The following is a 20,641-nucleotide window of genomic DNA, read 5'->3' as shown; positions in this document are numbered from 1 at the left end:
GCATTCACTTATATTCCATATGCATATAATTCACATAGCCTGAACATAATCTTACACAAAAGTTTTGCAGTATGTGACTGAAATGTCTCAGATAATCTCAGGCAGGCAATTTTATACTCCTAGTGATGTGAGCACCCACTTGGATCATAGAAATCTAGAAGAAAAGGAGGGAGAAATACTGCAGGACACTTTCAAAACTCTGGTTGAAATATTGTAAGCTTTTCTGGAATGAAAAAGACTTTCTTCAGCAAAACAAATTAAAAGAGACTCCACAAACACATATTACAGCACAGCAGATGAAAAACGAAAACAGGTCACCTGCAAGAAGCTAGAGATAAAGGAACTGTCCATAAAAACATGTGAGAAACCAGGACAAAGTTCCTGAGGCATGGTTTCAGCCCAGCCTCCCTGGCTGCTCTGGCCACGTAGGAGAGTGAACTGGCAGATGGAAGATTTCCCTCTTTCTCTTTTTCTCTGTCTCATTTGCTCCCTCTGCTCCTCAAATAAATATAAATAAATAAATACATTTTGAAGGAGTGATATTGATATGCAGTGGGGTAGAATACCACTCTAAGATGTGTTGTTATGAACAAAATCATAAGTATAATATAAATCACACTAGAATTAAACATAATATATACATTGTATAAATGTATTAATATATTATAGTATATATTAATTATACAATAAATAAATGATAGATGATGTTTATTATATGTGATCTATTTATATAGTATATGTTTTTTATTTTTAAATAATAATAATAATTATTATTATTGCAGTTTTGTATAGGCTGGGATCCCTCCGCAATTTCCACCCCCTGTCAGATCCTTCCCATATTGTTATAACGGTGTAGTCCTTCATAAGGAATCATAATTCTATCAGTCTCTTATTTAAGTGTACCCCGACATTGTTGGTACAGACAATGTCAGACAGTCCAGCATCCCATTGTCCAACGGTTTCATTGGGAATCCATCTTTCGTCTGGATCCAGGGATGCATGGTCCATTATACCCCCACATCTGTATATGATAGACCCTAGGACTCCATCACTATACATTACCATAAGTGAGAAGCCATGAAACAAGGTCAACAACTGGCAAGAGTTAGAACAACCACAACAACAAAATCAATAACAAATTACAGTACCATGAAAAAAAAAAGTGACACTGAGTGACCAACACATAAATTACAAAAAGGAAACATAGAATTCTCTTGGGAAAAATGATGCCATCATATAACTCATGAGCCCGTGATGATATATAGTATATTTATATAAGTAGATTTATTTAAATATTATAACATATAAATATATTGTGTTATATGATATAATAGAAAATCATAAGTATCATATTTATATGAAAGAACAAATATTATGTGATTCCACATGTAGGGCATATCTGTCATATGCAAATTCATGAGTTAACAGCAACAATGGAATGGAAGGAATGGGGAGTTAGTACTGAGTGGTTACTGTTTCACAGGTGATGATTAAACACTTTGGAAAATAAAGTATTTATGCTGACAGAAGAGTTTCAGCATTTAAATTAAATAGAAATGAACAGAGAACAAATTTGGGGCATGTAGTTTATAGAGTTAAAGAAAGTTTTACCAGATGAAAGAAACAAATCATAGTTATTGAAAAATCAGTCAAGAGAATAAACAAAGAGTCTCAAACAAAGATATGAGAATTTTTTCTTTTTTTTTAATTTATTTTATTTTTATTGGAAAGGTGGATATACAGAGAGGAGAGACAGAGAGGAAGATCTTCTGTCTGATGATTCACTCCCCAAATGAGTGCAACGGCCAATCTGCCGGGATTAGAACCGGCGCCCATATGGGATCCCGGGCGTGCAAGGCGAGGACATTAACCACTGCGCCACTGCGCCACCGCGCTGGGCCCAATTTTTTCTATCTTAAGAATGCAATGCATAATTGATTTCTTAGCTGAACAGTTAACAGAAAAATTGCCAATAGGAAAATCAAGAACGATGGGTAACACATTATCCTTTTGCAAATTTTAATAGATAATAAAGGAACACAGTGGACAATCCAATGTCCTTTACAAACTCTAGCTTGAAGCAACATAGCTATTTCCCAATTAACTCAGACGTTCTGTGTACTCTATTCTCTTCGATGTTGTTTATTGCAGTTTTATTTTGAAGATTATCATGATTTTCCTATGATTACTCCTGTAGGAGACAGGGTCGACCTTTACTTACTTTTCAGATGTATAGAGATGGAAAGATGATGTCATTCTGAGGGCTTTGAACAAGAGTAAGGAATAGAGAGAAAGTTGAGTTTCACTTCAGTCAAATTATTCCAGGGGGGATTTTGGATTCACAGAGATAGAGCTATAAATGCATGTAACTTAAGTATCTTCAGGAGAAGCAGCTGGAAACCAAGCAGAGTCACATAATGTCTTTATTCCCCCTTTTGCTGCAGACTGTGACGCATGTCCTACTTGGGGCAGTGCAGTGTAGTGCTTCGGAGGTCACTGTTACAGGGTTGAGCTTCTTTTCATGAACACATACATAAAACCAGAGAAAGGCTATGGAGTTTGATTCAGCAGTACACTGGACACCTTGATCTTATGAGGCAGGTAAGCTCTGTCTTCAGTCTGTTTTCAGGATACTTGTAAGATTTATTTACACATGGTTTCTACATTTACTGGATGGTTTGGAGTCTGTGCTATTTGTTTGCATTTCAGATTTAAACATAGCACCAGATGAGTTGAACGTACTGTGTCTTATTTCACAATTCATGATGAATCATCATCCTGAGATTAATAAGGACTATAATTTCAGATTTTATATTAATTTCTAATATGTACCATACCAATATGTTATATTTCATATAATTGCATATTTTAGCATTTTCACCACTTTAATGTAAATGTGTATTATTGTATCTACTTTACAGTAATTCAAGCGAGAATAACAAAGAGTCATCTGATTTTTACTTCAACTAGATATATCTATTCTATGGTTGAATTGGAACGTACGTCCCACTTAGGCTTGGTATCTATGCTGATATAATTGTGATATAATCATATTATACTCTACAATACCAGCCTGCATACCAGGAAACATTTATGTTCTCAAGACAGTGACAAAAATCTCTATATGAAAGGTTTTCTTAGACCTCAGAGTTAATTCCTGGATGGTCTACTCCAGGATAACATGTACTTTATATAAATATGTACCACCAGAACTCACAGTTTGTTTAATTTCAGGTGGCAACAATCTACCATGGACAATGGAATATAGAAATAATGTCACGGAATTTATCCTTTTAGGACTTTCTCAGACTGCAGAAGTGGAAGCTGTTTGCTTTTTGGTGTTTTTGGTTTGTTACATTGCGATTTTGGTGGGAAACCTGCTGATTGTGATTTCTATCACTCGCAGTCAACTTATGCATCAGCCCATGTACTTCTTTCTGAGTTATCTCTCACTCTCAGATCTTTGCTATACCTCCACTGTGACTCCCAAGCTCATCGTGGACTTACTAGCAACAAAGAAGTCCATTTCCTACAATGGCTGCATGACACAGCTTTTCACCATGCACTTTTTTGGGGGCATTGAGGTTTTCATCCTCACAGGAATGGCCTATGATCGCTATGTGGCCATCTGTAAACCTCTGCACTACACTGTCATCATGAACAAGCAAAGATGTGATGCCATGATCGCGGCTTCCTGTGCTGGGGGATTCCTGCATTCCTTTGGGCAGTTTCTTCTTGCCATCCTTCTGCCCTACTGTGGCCCCAATGAGATAGATCACTACTTCTGTGATGTGTATCCCTTGCTGAAATTGGCATGCACAGACACAAGCAGAATTGGCTTCTTAGTTATCGCCAATTCAGGGGTGATGGGCACGGTGACTTTAGTGGTATTGTTAATATCATATGGTGTGATACTCTATACTGTCAGGCGCTACCCTGTGGAGAATCGACGGAAAGCCCTTTCTACATGCAGTTCACACATCACTGTGGTGGTCCTGTTTTTTGCTCCCCTCCTGTTTGTTTACATTCGACCAGCCATTACTTTTCCAGAAGACAAAGTGTTCGCTCTCTTTTATACCATCATTGCCCCCATGCTCAACCCTCTAATCTACACACTAAGAAACACAGAGATGAAGAATGCCATCAGGACACTTTGGTGTCGTATTTACAGGATGTCAGTAGAGTGAATCAGATCCCTGGGTCCTGTCACAGACTTGTTTCGATGTGTGTCATACACTGAAATCTTTCGAATGCTTCGAGTTTGTACGTGTATTTTTTATCTAGCACTATATAATGAACAAAATGTAAATGTGAGTAAAGGTTTACTATTCACTAGAACTCTATATCTCCTTTATTCTGTCCTTTTTCCAGCATGTTTTGCTTCTATGTTCTCTACCCTATTAGTCCAATGACTCTGCAACTAATTGCTATATTTAGAATCAAGTTATACAGGAGAGTATGCAATGCAAATAAACAATGACTGCCCATTTCACTTACATGACTTTATTCAGTGAAGACATGTCTATCTTTGAAAAGTAATTGAAAAGCAACTCCAGTTTGAAGTTACATCACGCAGAGAAAATTTTGAAAAGTCCAATTCATGGCCAACAGCAATATTCTCCAAATCTTCACCTTCTACTTCAATGATAATTGCTGCTATCCTTGAGCTTTACACAGTTCTAACACCAACACGTTTCCATCGTGCATGGATCAATCTTGCTTGCCTTGTGAAATCCAGAATTAAACTGGGATGAAAAACTACATTAAAGCAGGATTTTCAAATGCAGTCTGGAGATTAGGGGATCATGACTTGCACACATCTCTAGCTGCTACCTGGGAATATGAATTCTAAACATGGGGATTGCAGCCTTTACAGCCAAGTCTGTGAAAACCACAGACATCTCTTAATAAATGCCTAAGTTGCAACTTTCCCTAGGAACAGTTCTAGCAAGCCATTGTGTGTAATCTACAATTACGATAGATTATCAAACCAGTCACCAGGAGAGCATTCCTTCGTCTTCCCCTTCTACTCCCAAGAATGAACTCTGCAATGTATGAGCCCCCTTCGTAGATGCATGAGTCTCTTCCATGAACTGCAGGATCTAAGGCTGCAAATAATAATATCTAGGCTTTTACAGTTTCTGAGCTTGCATTAATCAACTGTTTTCAGGTGTTTCATTTTCTAGTTCTATTGACATCAGCCTAACCTCTCTGGTTGTTTCTTTTTATTCTAAAATTCTATTTTAAACATTATGTGAACATTAAGTTTCAAAAAGAGAGAATTTTTCATCTACTATTCACTACTGGCTCATTCCCCAGGTGATTGTAATAATTAGGGTTTGACCAGGCAGAAACCATGAGCTAAGAACTTCATCTCCGTCTCCTGTGTTAATGCAGAGGTGTAAGGCCTAGGGGCCATCTTCCACTTCTTTTCCCAGACCATCAGCAGGGAGTTAGTAGTGTTACTACCTATAACAATCTGGTCTGATCCAGCTCCCTGCTGATGGTCTGGGAAGTGCCGCAACGCCAACCCCTCTGTGCTAATTCTAGGACCATACAGTATACTGATTTAAAAAAATTCAGTCAGTACACAGACTTACTAACTGCTGCACTGCTTCATGTCACTCATGGTCTTGCTCAGGGTTATATATGAAAGACTAATGCGCTGCATACAACATGGGAGTGTTCGATATGCATACGGCAATTTCCTGCATTATCCCATTATGAGCAGAGAAGTATTATGACCATGATGGTTGGACAGAGGTTCAAGGATTTTTAAAAAATCAAGGAAATCAAGAAACATTCACGTTAATGTCATATCTCCATTAGAGATGATTAAAGTTTCATTCTGAATATCAACTTCTGATAATCAAACTGTGTAGTATGTGGTTGGGTTACAAAGCTTGGAAATTAGTAGTATAACACACTGGTCGAGAAAGCGTTAAGTGATGAATGTTCTGTAAACATCATTTGACCTATAATATGCATTATAGTTGTACTGTGCAAACAGGAACACAGAAGTTCACAGAATAGAAAATAGCTGAATCAGAACAAATGGGAAAAGCTGAGTTTAGTGTTGATTTCAGCTTTTCTAATTCAAGTCATCCCTTAAAAAGTGGTGACTCTGCAAAGGTATCCAGAAGCGTTTACATTTAAAAAGTTTGAACTTACTAGAGTTAAACATTTTGTCAAGTAAAAAATATTTTGAGCATTCTAATGATTTTATTCCAGTTAAGCTCATATTAAGCATTTAGAGTGGGGGAGCAGAGCTTTAACTCAGCGATTAAACACCTGTGTCCCGTCTGAGTGCCTGGGTTCAATTCCTAGCTCTTACTCATGACTTCGGTTTCCTGCCAATTCAGACACAGGGAGGCAGTGGTGACAACAAATCAGATTTCCTGGCCTTCAAGAAGAAGAGCTGAATTGCAAGTTGGGTTCCTGGATTTAGCTTCAATCCAGCATTAACTGTGGTGGACATTTGGGGAGTGGAGCACCAGATAAGAGTGTTTCCCTGCTCTCTGTTTCTCTCTCTCTGCCTCTCTCTCTCTTTCCTATGCCTCCGCCTCTTTTTCCTTCTCTCTTTATGTTTCTCTTTCTCTCTCTCCTTCTCAAATAAATGCATTTACAAGTGCACATACAAAGCATTTATATATTAATATAAAGGGATTAATTTAATACTAAAGCTAAAGACTTACAGGACAGATAATATTCTAAGATGTCCAGCAGATGCCTGAAGCCCTGCTTATTTCAAAATATATGCTTTTCTGCTGTCTACCCACATAAATATAATGTTATTTGTATTTTAGTAAATCACATTTTAAATAACAATGGTGGCTTTAACTTTTTCAATTTGATGTGTAACTTCAAGACTATCTAAATTAATTTTCCTTCCCCACAATTTTACAGATAGAAGATTCATTCCTACCATAAAGTCTGGTAACTTAATTTTTTTTTCTTTTTAAGTGGAGAACGTTCCCCTTTCAGCTTTAGTAGACACTTGACATCTCCCCTTTGCATATTCAAGTTGTGAACACCACTACCCTTGTACCTGCAGGGCAATATTTAGTACAATATGAATTATTGGAATACAAGAGCTGTGATTCTGTTACAGTTGATCTGATAACTGGGGAAGCTATAGATTAAAGAAAGATAACAAATAAAATGTGCATGTGCTCTACAAAAAATTAATGTCACATACTGGCGGAGCAAGAGGCTACACTTCAATAGCAAAATGATAGACTTGTGACTGTTTATGGAGGATTATTCTATTGTAATGATACGGGGAAAATCAGTGATGTGGGAAAGATTTGGGCATGGGGCTGGGGTAATCCCAGAGCCTATGGGACTGTATTGCAAAGTAATGATAAAAAAAGAAGAAAAAAAAAGCATATAAAATTAGAAGTATAAATAGAAAAAATGCAATTGATTTTATACAAGGTTACTTTTAAAAAGTATGAAAGAATATAATCAGAGGATAAGTCCTTTTTGCAAAAGATTTGCAATTCATGTACAGAATGGGAATTCAAAAATGTTATGGAAAAATTTCTAATACGAAAAAAATTTACCTGAATTTCATTATTTTACACAGTAGTAAACCTATTTTTAAATTATATTTTTCTTGAACTTTTATGTTCTCTTGTATATGGATATGAGAACTTTAATTCCATCTAACATTAATACTAAGATATGGATTCATTTTGAATAAATCTTGTTTTAAAATAAATAAGACATTCTTAATCTAAGCAGTTAATTACAATAGATAATTAGCGGACAACGGATGCTTAGACTGACTAACAAAGATTTCAACTTGACTTTGAAGCTTTGGCTGAACAGAATCGTGTATATGCAAGGTGTAATTTAAGTGACTTCCAAGGTGAGAGAAAATATAAGCAAAGATGTGAAGCATAACTGAACTATTCAAATATACCTGTGCAGCTTAGGATTGGATGGGGAGAACACACTGATTGACATCAATGGCATTAGAGAACTACGGTAGTACACTGAACAATTTTACACCTGTGCGCACTGCTTGCTTTTTCTGTAGAGAAAATTACTATCTTTAAGTCAAAACCCATGTAAAATAGTAGTTTGAAAGATTCCCATATATATCTGCTACATACATTTAGACTTTATGTTTTAAAATATTTTTCCATTTTTCTTTTTTGTAAATTACTCAGCAAGGTGGCTCAAAGGATTAATCCTCTGCCCACAAGCACCAACGTTCCATAAGAATTCCAGTTTATGTTCTAGATGCTCCATATCCGATTCAGCTTCCAAAGTGTTTATGGACTGGAAATGCAGTCAGGATGGCCCAAGTCCTTGGGCCCATGCTCCCACACGAAAGAGCCAGAAGGAGCTCCAGGCTCCTGGCTTCAGATCAGCTCAGTTCTAACTGTTGTTGTCTCTAGGGAAATAATCCAGCGAATTAAAGATCGTTTTCACTTGGTCTCTCCTTCTCTCTGTTAATCTGCCTTTCCAATAAAAATAAAATCTTAGAAAATGAAGGTTACAAATAACTCATCTATCACTAAAAAGAGGACACTCTAGTAATTGCTCCCTAGTCCAAAATTAGACTGCTAAAATTCAAATGAAGAAAATCTGATTACTTCTTCATTATTGCAACTGCAATAGCATTTTTGCTGTCAGGATTTGGTCGTGGAGGTCATTCTATGAATTGCCCACATTGTTAGGCCAGTACTTTGTCATCTCTGGAATTCTAAGTGTAGCTCACTGACATGTGTATTCCTCTGTATATTAACAGCTGGTGTTGTCACTTTATACCCATCATGGAGGAATTACTGCTCTCAACTCCGGGAAAAAAATTAAAGCAAAATTCCATTTGGAGGTTCTGCTTTGTGGAGCCACTCTTGACATCAAATATCTCATTATGTGCAACCTAGAATTCAGAATGAGCTATGCCTTATGAGTTATATTCCAAAAATATGGTACAATTGCGTAAGATGGGGGAGAGAGAGTGTTCATTGAACGTGCATTACTTAACTGGTAGTTGATATCAGGGACTACTATTTCCCTCCCCCTTCCTGTCTTTCAAGATTGTGTGATATATTGTGCTTCAGAGGTAACTTTTGAGAGGAAGACAATGAAAATTGACAGCTATTTTCTAATTAGTAAGAACTATTTCAACAAGACTTACCTCCCCTTACAGCTGGAATGCATACCCAGGACACTCAACAGAGCGTATCACATGTGTCTACCGAAGTTCACCATGGGTGAATGGTGAGCTGGTGCAACATACAATGACCGTAAAGCTTTGGTGTGGAGAAAAAGCGTTACTAGAAGCACCATGAAGTGGGCTGACTCTAGTGATGGCATCAATATCCATGTGAAAGATAGGCAGTTACATTTGGTCAGTTAGAGTTTAAGGAACTCTGTGACAGCCAGTATTCTGTTTAACTGTGGTCTCCTGAGGAAACACCCTATTGCAAAAATGAAAGCTGATACTTGATTGCAAGTGTGGCAGGCCTGTAAAGAATGCTGGAAGCACTGTCTATAATACTGTTTCGTTTTTTTCCCCCTCAATTAACTTTTTGATCTTTATTGATGAATAGAAAGAACATATATTTGTGGTATACAATGGGATGCTTTGAAATAAGCATCTATCATTAGCTCGAGTGAGCTAATGGGTGTTTATATACAACATATTATCGTATTATTTAAATTTTAAAAATTAGGTGATGTTCAAAATATAATGAATTATTATTGACCAAAGTCATTATGCAGAAACATAGATCTCATGAACTTATTTTTCTATCTAAAAGAAGCTGTATATCCTTAAACCGACATGTCCCCAAGCTTCCACATGTCCAGCTGCTGATGGCAAACTTGGCACACTTGTTTCTTAGGCTTAATTGTTTAGATTCCATGTGGCATTTGTTCTGTCACCTTGTGTGTTCATTCCTGTTTGTGTCAAATTATTTAGTCATGCTTTACGTTTAGTTTCTCCTTTGGTGCATTCATATTTTAGAGACATACTGCTTAATGTCCATAAATCAATGAAGAATTTGAAATTCCTTGTGTAACTTGCAGTTTATTAACATTTTGATCAGGAAAGGCACCCAACACAGTTTCAATTATGCTGCATTTACCAAGAATTATCTTTGTCTATCTTACAGTCTATCCTGCGTAAGGTCCTGTGTGCTGTTTTGGAATAGATATTCTGTGAAGGTATATTAGGTCCATATTGTTTAAATTCTATGTTTTTTTTTATTGATTCTCTCACCAAATAATCTGTCCATTGCTGAAGTCCCCTATTATTATTGTCATATAATTAGCCTCTTGTTGAAGACCAATTAACATTCACTATAGATGTCTTGATCTTTCACTTATGGTAGATATATTCATACTTATATAATTCTTATATCATTTTGAAATATATGTTACATTGTAATATATATTGACCTTTTCTGGTTTTATGCTATTTACTTAAGGTCTAGATTTGTAATGTGGATATAAATAATACTATTGTCTTTTGTTTTCTCTTTGTCACGAATGACTTCCAACACTTTGCTTTTAATCTATAAATACCCTTAAAATGAAGTAAATCTAAGGAGGTTAATATGATAGCAAGCAGGCTAAACCTCCACCTGCTGCATTGTTATCCCATATGTGCATGAGTACAAATCCCAGCTGCTCCACTTTTAGTCTAGTTCCCTGCTTATGGCCTGGAAAAGCAGTGAAAGTTGGCTCAAATCCTTGAGCTCCTGCACCCAGGTGGGGGACCAGCAGAAACCCCTCGTTCCTGTTTAGGGAGTGAACTAACAAACAGAAGATCTTCTTTCTCTCGCTCACCCTCTCTCACTCTCTGCCCCCTGTCTCTTCTTTCTCCTTAACTCTGCCTTTCCAAGAGAGCAAATAATCCTCTTAAAATAAATTAAAAGAAAGTAATTCTGGAATAAATGGCATATTGAATATTTTCAAAATTCATTCAACGACTCTAGTTAATAATTGGTAGGTAAGGACTTACCATTGATATTGTTTTCATTATTTTCTAGTTTTGTTGTACAACCATTATTCTTTCCTCCTCTTGTTATTTTTCCTAGGATAAACTTATTTTCATTAGTAGTATAGTTTGATGCGTTTCTTTTTTAAAATCTTTTTTGGATCTTTTATACGTTTTAGGTTTATTATCATCAAGAGTGCTACATAAAGTATAATTCTTTATTTCAAGATTTAATTCTGTCCCTCTCCATCCCACTTGGAAGCCTGAATGGGTCTACAATTCACTCACCTGTGTAAAAAGCTATACACTAAATTTTAAAAGATTTTTTAAAAAGTATGGAGGTCCAGGCAAGAGTTGAGAATCTGTGTGAGAGTGGAATGAAACGTCACAGCACTTAACTTTACAGCACTTTTCTCCCAACAAGTATATCTGTGAACATCTTACAAACATTTGTTGACCTTGAAGACATTGCTAAAATGTTATTTGGTAAAATCAATAAAATAGTAAATAAGGAAGTGATAGATTTTTGAGAAATAGAAGAAACACAAAAAATAAAAGGAAAATGAGGAGAATAGGTCAACAAGAGAATTTATGGATTATTTGTATTTGAGAACTCACACTCAGGTGTTTTTAAAAACTAAGAAGCATGTGTTTTCTTTGGAAGTACATATACTAACAACTACAAAGGTTAAGAGAGGAAAAAGTAATGACTAACGGTTATATTATTATGAGAAACTATTGGAAAAACATTAAGATATAGTAATTTAGAAAGAAAATAATAAAGTAAGACAAGAGTGAAAAAGAAATAATAGAAAACTTTCCAAAGCTAGGAAACAGAACAATACTTAGTTACTGCAGACTAAGGGGCTTCCAGTCTGGTTCAACACTAAAATAACGTTAGCAAGAGGACATTATAAAAGTTGACAAAGCAGTGGAGGATGGCCCACGTCCTTGGGAAATTGCACCCAATGGGAGACCCAGAGGAAGCTCCTAGCTTCATATCATCTCATCTTTGGTCATTGCAGCTATGTGGGGAATGAACCAGTAGATGAAAGATCTCTTTCTTTGTAAATCTGCTTTTTCATTATGGCTTCCTCAATCATGTCATAATGAAACAAACGTGGCTTCAGACTTACCTCTAGGCTTTGTGTAGATAAAATAGTAAATCATTAAATGAATAGTCTAAGGCACAGAGACATTCATTTTTAAAAGATTTATTTATTTTTATTGGAAAGTCAGATACATAGAGAGGAGGAGAAACAAAAAGGAAGATCTTCAGCCTGATTAACTCCTCAAGCAGCCACAACGGCTGGAGCTGTGCTGATCCAAAGTCAGGAACCCAGAGCCTCTTCCAGGTCTCCATGCGGGTGCAGGGTCTCAAGGTCTTGGGCTGTCCTTGATTGCTTTTCCAGGCCACAAGCAGGGAGCTGGATGGGAATCGGGGCTGCTGAGATTAGAACTGGCACCCATATGGGAACCCAGTACATGCAGGATGGGCCTTTAGCTGTTAGGGTACCGCACTGGGTCCTAGACATTACTTTTTATCCATCTCTTCTTGTACTTAGTGGTTTTCAGCAAGAAAATTAAATCTTAGAAACTGAAAGGTGCACCTTTTACTATTTTGCCAGTGACTTCAGCTGAACTTTCTGTTTCAGGTAGAATGAATTGGGAGGAACTAAAAGAAATAGGTCATTGCCCAGAACATTTTGTGTGCTTAGCCCTCCTTCCCTCTCCTGCCCGCTCCTGCCTTCATTTATCTCATTTTATTTTATCATTATTATTTTTTGGTGGAGGAGAGAGCAACTACCTTTAAAGGATTATCTTCCTTAGTGAGAGCATCAAAATGCTTTTTTTGGTAAGTTTATTCATGAGTTTTTAAACTCTATTTTTATTTGGAAATATAGAGAAAGACAGAAAGAAGCTGTGGGTGATTGAGGCTGAGAATGAGACAGAAACTGCACCCTAAGCTTTGCACATAGGTGCGGGAACCCAAGGACTTGATTCGCCTGTTGCACCCTAGGTCCACTGTCCCCGGTGACGGTATAATTCGTTGTAGATATACTTCTTTTTTTTTTTTTTTCAACTGAAAATTCCAGATTCCCCCATTCTCTTCTATTGGTAACAGGAACCTAAAATGTGTGTTTATTCTTTAACACATGATGTCTTAGTTTCTGTCAAGCTTGGCATTCTAGAGTTTGATGGAAATCCAGTCCAAAAGAATTAAATATTCAAAATAAAATGCCTTGAGGCAAATGTGAGAAAACAGAACAAACATGAAAAGCATTCCCATCACAGATGTCTGAGCACGTGTTAGAGTTACAGAACTCTGTTCTTTGGCTGGCTGTGTATTTCTCTGTCACTACTTGTCAATTCTAGGGCTCACGGTTGAATCCTAGAGTGAAATTCTGTAATTACTTTCATTAAACTTACTTCCTTCCCAGAAACAGATGATGATGCCACAGGTTCCTTATTGCATTTTTCATCTCCACATTTCTCAGTGTGTAGATGAGAGGGTTGAACATAGGTGCAATGATGGTGTAGAAAAGACTCAATACTTTGTCTTCTGGAAAAGTTACGTTTGGTCTTATATAAATGAAAAGAACAGGAACAAAGAATATGATGACAACTGTTATGTGAGAACTACAGGTTGACAGAGCTTTGGTACGGCTCTCTGGAGGGTATGCACTGATAGTGTACAATATCAGAATATAAGACATCATCAAAATCACAAATGATACCAAAGCAATCAGGCCTGAATTCACAATGACCAGCAGACCAATTCTGTATGTATCAGTGCAAGCCAATTTCATCAAAGGATACACATCGCAGAAGTAGTGATCAATCTCATTGGGACCACAGAATGGTAAGAAGATGGTGAGGAGAAACTGACTGGCAGAGTGTACAAACCCTCCAACACAACATGCTAAGATTATTGTGTTACACTTCTGCCTGCTCATGATGACGGTGTAGTGCAAGGGCTTACAGATGGCCACATAGCGGTCATAGGCCATTCCAGTGAGAATAAAGATCTCAATGCCGCCAAAGAAGTGAATGATAAATAGTTGTACCATGCAGTTAGTGTAGGAAATGGTCTTCCTCTCAGCCAGTAAGTCAGTCATCAGTTTAGGGGTCATGGTGGATGTGTAGCAAAGGTCAGAGAGTGAGAGGTAATTGAGGAAGAAATACATAGGCTGGTCGATCAGCGGAGTGCATGTGATGGAAATCATTATGAGCACATTTCCCATCCAAATGGAAAGGTAGCAAAACAAAGTGAACACGAAACAGAGCACTTCAATATTCTTGTCTTGAGAAAGTCCCAGGAGAATAAATACAGTGACATTATTTCTATTTTCCATGGTCCAATGCTTTGAAATCATAAATAACCTAAGAACATATAAATGCAGCAGTCAAATTATAAATGCCTTGGAAAATATGTTGATTTTACAACTATCACAAAGCTAGGTTTAAAAGATGTAATTCCAAAGTTTTGGATAATTAAAATCTTATATCTAATACTTATTTTTTCTAATTAGTTTCATGATGAATTACTTAAATTTGGAGGGGGCAATGTGTTCAATCTGAGCATTAGTAAAATGAGTGCATTTAATTTGCTAGAAATATCAATTCATTGCCAAACATTTACAAATATACAATCAAGCACCTACCAAAAGCAAAAATGTGTAGTTTTAAAACTAAAGATTTGTTTAAAATGAGCATGTCATGTATAATTTCTGAAGTCTAACAGTTAGCTCTGCCTTACACCCCAGAATCACTGAACAGTGAGATAGGAAAATTAATGATACACACACACACACACACAAAACACACACCACACCACACACAAACACACACACACACACAAAACACACACCACACCACACACAAACACACACAAAACACATACCACACCACACACAAAACACACACCACACCACACACAAACACACACACACACACCACACCATACCACACACAAAAACACACATATACTATTAAAGGTAACAGTCTGCAAGAGGCTCAGGCAGTTTTCGCAATTTTTGATTACTTATTTGTCTTTACTTGCAATCTAACCAGTAAAATGATATTCTGGAACAAAGCTATCACAATTTCTGTAGAAGATTTAATTGCAATCATTTATTAAAAATGCAAAACAAAGCAACACTGCAAGGTAAAACTGAAGAATATAAGCAAATTCCCATAGGGTGGTTTTGCTCTTGATTCAGCATGTTTTTCTCTGTGTTTTTTTTTTAATCAGAGTCTTGGTTTCTGTTTTATCTTGTGACTAACTTATTCTTCTCATTTAAACAAATAAAGAATCTTTATGCTGCATAATTCAGAAAAAGTTTCTGAACATTTATGGTAAGATGTTTTTATAACCAAAATGGGTCCATTTATGCTCAGATAGCTGATGATGTCACCATATATGGAATTGTGTAACAATCACATTATTCCTTATAATTACAGTTATCCTGTTTATGAAATAACAGAAGTAATTCATTCATTGTTACAGACTACTTCTCAAATTTAAACAGATCAACAGATGCCAAACTCTCACTACCGAGAAACTATCAATGTGTTAGTGAAGTGCAAGCGTCAACAAATCAGTAACTGAATAATTCTCAACTGTACCAATCTAGGATATTTGACTTCTATGAAGAAAATGTATTTTAGAATAAAAATTATTTTAAAACATGAAATGTTTCCATATTAGTAGGGGTTTTAACTAGAAGGGAAAGAAGGAGTGAATAAATCGGTCTCAGCATCTTCACCATTCAGTAAGTGTTAACGCTATAGGACCTGATCCATGCAATTCTAGGTAAAGGAATTCAGGTTGACAGTAGATTCTAGTAATCTGGTTTGAGCGTCCTATTTGTGAGTAAAACAATAGAATTGTGAATCAAGTTGTTTAGTGGATCTTCTAAAATTATGAGCCATATTGCCATCTTTGCTTAAAATCTGTGATGTGTGTCTGATGCCATGCCTCAACAGGTTAATCCTCCACCTGTAGGCACCAACATCCTATATGGACATGAGTTCTAGTCTTGACCTACCCACTTCCCAGCCAGCTCCGTGCTTAAGGTCTAGGAAGACAGCAGTCTTTCTAGATGCCTCGTTTTTAAGCCCCTGCACTCATGTGGGAGACCCAAATGAAACTTTTGGCTCCTGGCTTTGGATTGGTTTAATTCTCTCTCTCTCTCTCTCTCTCTCTCTCTCTCTCTCTCTCTCTCTCTCTCCTTCCCTCTGTAAAATCGGCCTCTGAATAAAAATTAATAAATTTTTTAAAAAATCTGTGATGTGCTCTCTGTCATAATCTTAGAGTTCTCTCACCAATTCATTTCAAAATTATCTGCTCAATTCTCTTCCTTACAGAACAAATTAGTTGCGTATAACTGTGACAACCTGAAAAAAAAGCCCAATTTAAAAAAAAATGAAACCTTAGAACAAACAAATTATTGTAGGGCAATTTGAAGATTTAGAAATAGTCTAAATCATAGAAAAGCGAGTGTACTTAGTATGCCCCCAATTATTATATGCTTATTTGTTGATGAACAGATTATATGGTTATTTTAATTTTTAATAGTATTTAAAATACCAGTTTGCACAACCCCTAAAATAATGTTATTTTTATCAGTTCCACAATAATCCTGTTTTTATCAATAGGTGCAAGCAGAAATATTGTCCACTAACCTTACATTTTAGGTAAATTTTCAAAACCAACTTGAAATCAGAATTTTCCAAGTGCAGAACATGAGTTCCTCCATGAAGGATGGGCAATCAAAACAGTAGAGTGACTACATCTCAGAAGAGCTTTGCTCTGAATGCATAGCAGCTGAGTTCCAAATCCAGTGGCTTAAGCCACAGAAGCAATTCTAAGTTTGAAATGTGAATGACAAAACGGGGCAAAAATTAAGCCGAATTACCTAGCTCTATTAAAAAAAAAAGTGACAGAAATTAACAACACTACATATTTGGTCTGTTCTTCTTTTTGAAAAGCACAAGTTGCTCATACTTTCTAAGTAATTTACGGATCACAAGTCTGAATTTTTCACTCTGGACCAGCTTGTGTTCTGAAGCGTTAGTGATGCTATTATGGCACAGCAGGAACTGGGGAACATGAGCTCATGACTCGTTTTCTAACATAGCTCTTCATTCACTATAGAAATATGACCTACCTGTAGCATAATAAATCTTGACTTTAAGATCCACGTGATATTTTTCAGAGAATGTTTAGCATCACTCTTGAATTCCATACAATTTTTGTGCTATGTATAGAAATAGCAAAGTGAATCTTGGGCTTTTATCCAAGATCTGCTATGAATAAGTGTGTGACTTCAGTAAGCTATATATTGGTACTTACGTCGGTAAGTATCCCAAGTCTTACATAGCTTGTGATTTCACAGTTTCCATGTGCTTAATTTCTTCTCAACACCTTTTAGGCAATCATTAAGTACAGTATCTCTGAGAAGTAAACATTATTAAACGTAGTATACAAAATAAATTACTGAGTCATTGAGAAAGAAGGGACCCAAGGTGCAAAGAACTTTTATGTCAATAGATGCTAAAATTAATGATTTACCCACTTAGCATTGTTCTGGATACATTCATTTTATCAATAATCATGTGATTTGGGATACTATCATTACTTAAGAAAGTTTTAGTGACTCACCGCTTAATTTTTTTAAGCTATACCGAATGAAACAGAATGCGTGCTTGAATTGCAGAACACTGGACTCTGAACTACCGAGAAGTGTGAGCAGACATTCGATTTCAAATCCTGGCCACTTCGTTCTCGCCTGTGTGATTTAGAGTATGCTGCATTTCTTCCTCACGTAATGATGCTGCTAATGATATTGAGCCCTTTTTTTAAGGGCTCAAAAAAGGTAATATTTACAACTGGTGTTTTTAAATGTAGTTTTTGATATGCAGACTAATGTTCACTTAAACAATAGTCATTACAAGTTTTCTGAATGACTAAAGCCTTAGCTTCAGTGATTTTATAAAGTTTATAAAAATATTCAATAAAGTATCTATCACCATAATCTCATGGGCAATGAAAATACAGGAGAAATTATACAGAGATAAAGGAAGAAGGCATTCTAATTTTGAGATATGCTCATGTTTATTGACTTACTTTGCTTCTCTAAGTTAATTATTTGGCCAACTTTCTTCTTTGGAAGAGGCAGAAATGATGATTGTGACAATGGTGACTGCAACCTTATTTTTCCTTTTGCTTTGAGTTTCTCCATTTCCTTGATAACTCAGCAATCAATTTTTATTCCCTTAATCAATACTTTGAGTTTCTGCTGAAAGCTCTACTGATTTTTTGCTGTTGTTTTTAAATTTGCTGTGAACTCAGCACCTTCCACCTATGAAAGTCCACCTATTTCCATAGAATATCACATCCCACCCTCAGTGAATAATTGCAAGAATTCAATACCCCCAATCTAAAAAATCATCAAAATCAACTGATTGAACAATTGTTTCTATGCAGTGGAAACAAATATATGTTCAATATATAGCCCGCATTCAGGTAGGGTCATGTGAGGGAGACAATTTCTGCTACAGATTCTTCTGTCTCAGCTACAATACCAGTTCTTTGCATTTTCCCCAATGTTCTTTCATCATTCAAATTCTGGTTATTCTCTTGTTCAGATTGCTTCATCTTCTTAAATTCGCATTTTCTTCAAAATTCACTTTGAACCACCCCATGTAAAAAAATCCTGAATCACTTTAGAGACAATTGATGCTAGTCATTCATACAATGTTGATACAAACAATCAAAAGTCACATACTTCAGAAAAAATGCTTTTAAGGTAAGTGGAGTAATGTGAATATTAAAAAGATCCAAACTATGATTTATGTTTGTATCACTTAAATTATCTCTAAGTATTTCCTGACTCAGGATAAACTACCCAATAGAGACCCTAAAACCGCATTACAGTTGCAACAGCTCTAACTACTCATTGTGTTTTGTTGAAATTACCTTTTTAAATGCTCTCAACAGATTCATTTCTCCTAGCTCCCAGTTAACAAATCTGCAATGACTAGCACTGAAGCTGGATTATAAATACTTCGTAAGCCACAATTAACTTTGTGACCACAATTAAATGCTCTCTTGGGCTGCGTTGACTAGATTCCCCTGCACTCTACAGAAAGACATTGACAACCGTTACACACTTGAGGAACTCGTGTGAAAAAACTTACCTTTCTCACAGTTTCCTTAACTGAGGAGAAAAAGACATGTCTATTGTGTACAGGTTAGGAATTCCACCAAATGTTTTTCGTTTTTAAGATCCATTTATTGTTATTAAAAAGGCAGATGTAAGAAAAAGAGAAACAAACATCTTTCATCCACTGGCTCACTTCCCAAATGGCCACAATGGCCTAAGCTGAGCTGTGCTGATCTGGAGCCAGGAGCCAGGACCTTCTTCAGGTCTCCCACGCAGGTGCAGGACTCCAAGGCTAGGCTTTGGGTCTTTCTCTATTGCCTTCCTAGAGCACAAGCAAAAAGTTGGATGAGAAATTGGAGCAATGGGGTAACACACTCACATCCATATGGGATCCTGGCAGTTGTAAGGCAAAGATTTAGCCGTTAGGCCATCTCACTGGGTCCCCATCAATTAATTTAAAGACATAGCTGTAGTTGTACACATTTTCATTATTCCACAAGTCCGTGTGTCATTTCCAGTTGTCTCTTTCCTTTTCCTTCTTTCATGTCTGTCTAAAACTAGAACAGAGTCCCACTGTTCTATGTGAACAAAATGCAGCCCATACACGCTGGACACTTAACGTAGTGAACATGTTGAATGTTCTTGAGTAATCCAGGATCCACTTAGTTGGTCATAGAGTGTGCTTATTTTACTCATGAGAAAATCTTACAATAGATAAAACAAACATTAGCCTCAGATTGCCAGGCAAGTAGAAGGTTATTCCTCAAGGTCAGAAAAATGACGGATTTTGGAGTGTGAGTCTTAAAACAGACAGGGGCTTGTTCGAATCATGAAGTGCAGTATTTCTGGATACAGACTGGCGTTACAATCTAACCCCAGGGCAGGTTTGTCTTTCATTTATTCTTAAAGTTTCTTTATGTAATATAACACTTTAAAGATATGAAAAATACAAATATATCATAAAATATATCTGGCACAACAAAGCTCCCAAAGAACTAATTTGGAAAAACAGTAAGTATTGTCATGTCTGTGCGTTCATTTCCCACATCTACAAGGAAATCCACTTTAATGCATTATTGTATTTGCATTGTTTCTCCTAGATGCCTCCTCTGATCATGCAACAACTAATGGACAAGAGAAATCAAATTATTTTTGCTGATGACATTCTTGACTTAGAGGAATCAAAAGACTCAAAGAGGCTATTGTAACTCATAAAACAGTTTGACAAGGTGGCAGGGTACAAACTCAATGAACACAAATCAATGGCCCTAGTACACACACACACACACACACACACACACACACACACACCAGTGTGAGTTAGAATAGCACCCTTTTAAAATAGCGGAGAACCTTAAGTACCTTGGAATAAGCATGATCAAACATCTGGAAAACTTTGATGAGGAAAACTACAAAACCTTTTTTTAAAAAGAGTATTCCTCTCCTTCTCACAAAAGAAAATCTTCCATGGAATCCCATGTGCACTTCTGTCTGCACAGACATGGTAGAG

At 36.5% G+C, this 20,641-nt stretch overlaps 2 protein-coding genes across 2 annotated transcripts; one reads left to right on the top strand and one right to left on the bottom strand.

The window, feature by feature from the left end:
• Positions 1 to 3,257: 3,257 nt before the first annotated feature.
• LOC121172231 (olfactory receptor 4P4-like) lies at positions 3,258 to 4,187 on the top strand. The gene has a single exon (XM_041004084.1). It carries the CDS (start codon positions 3,258 to 3,260, stop codon positions 4,185 to 4,187), a length of 930 nt encoding a protein of 309 aa, XP_040860018.1.
• A 9,199-nt stretch (positions 4,188 to 13,386) lies between these two features.
• LOC121172230 (olfactory receptor 4P4-like) lies at positions 13,387 to 14,337 on the bottom strand. Its single transcript, XM_041004083.1, has one exon. It carries the CDS (start codon positions 14,335 to 14,337, stop codon positions 13,387 to 13,389), a length of 951 nt encoding a protein of 316 aa, XP_040860017.1.
• Positions 14,338 to 20,641: the final 6,304 nt, after the last annotated feature.

This window comes from Ochotona curzoniae, unplaced genomic scaffold (genome assembly GCF_017591425.1).
Source record: "Ochotona curzoniae isolate NIBS_2020 unplaced genomic scaffold, NIBS_Ocur_1.0 scaffold_3171, whole genome shotgun sequence".
In the NCBI taxonomy this organism is placed as follows: Eukaryota; Metazoa; Chordata; class Mammalia; order Lagomorpha; family Ochotonidae; genus Ochotona; species Ochotona curzoniae.
Note: the sequence above shows the minus strand (reverse complement) of the source record. Positions and strands in the feature narration are given on the sequence as shown.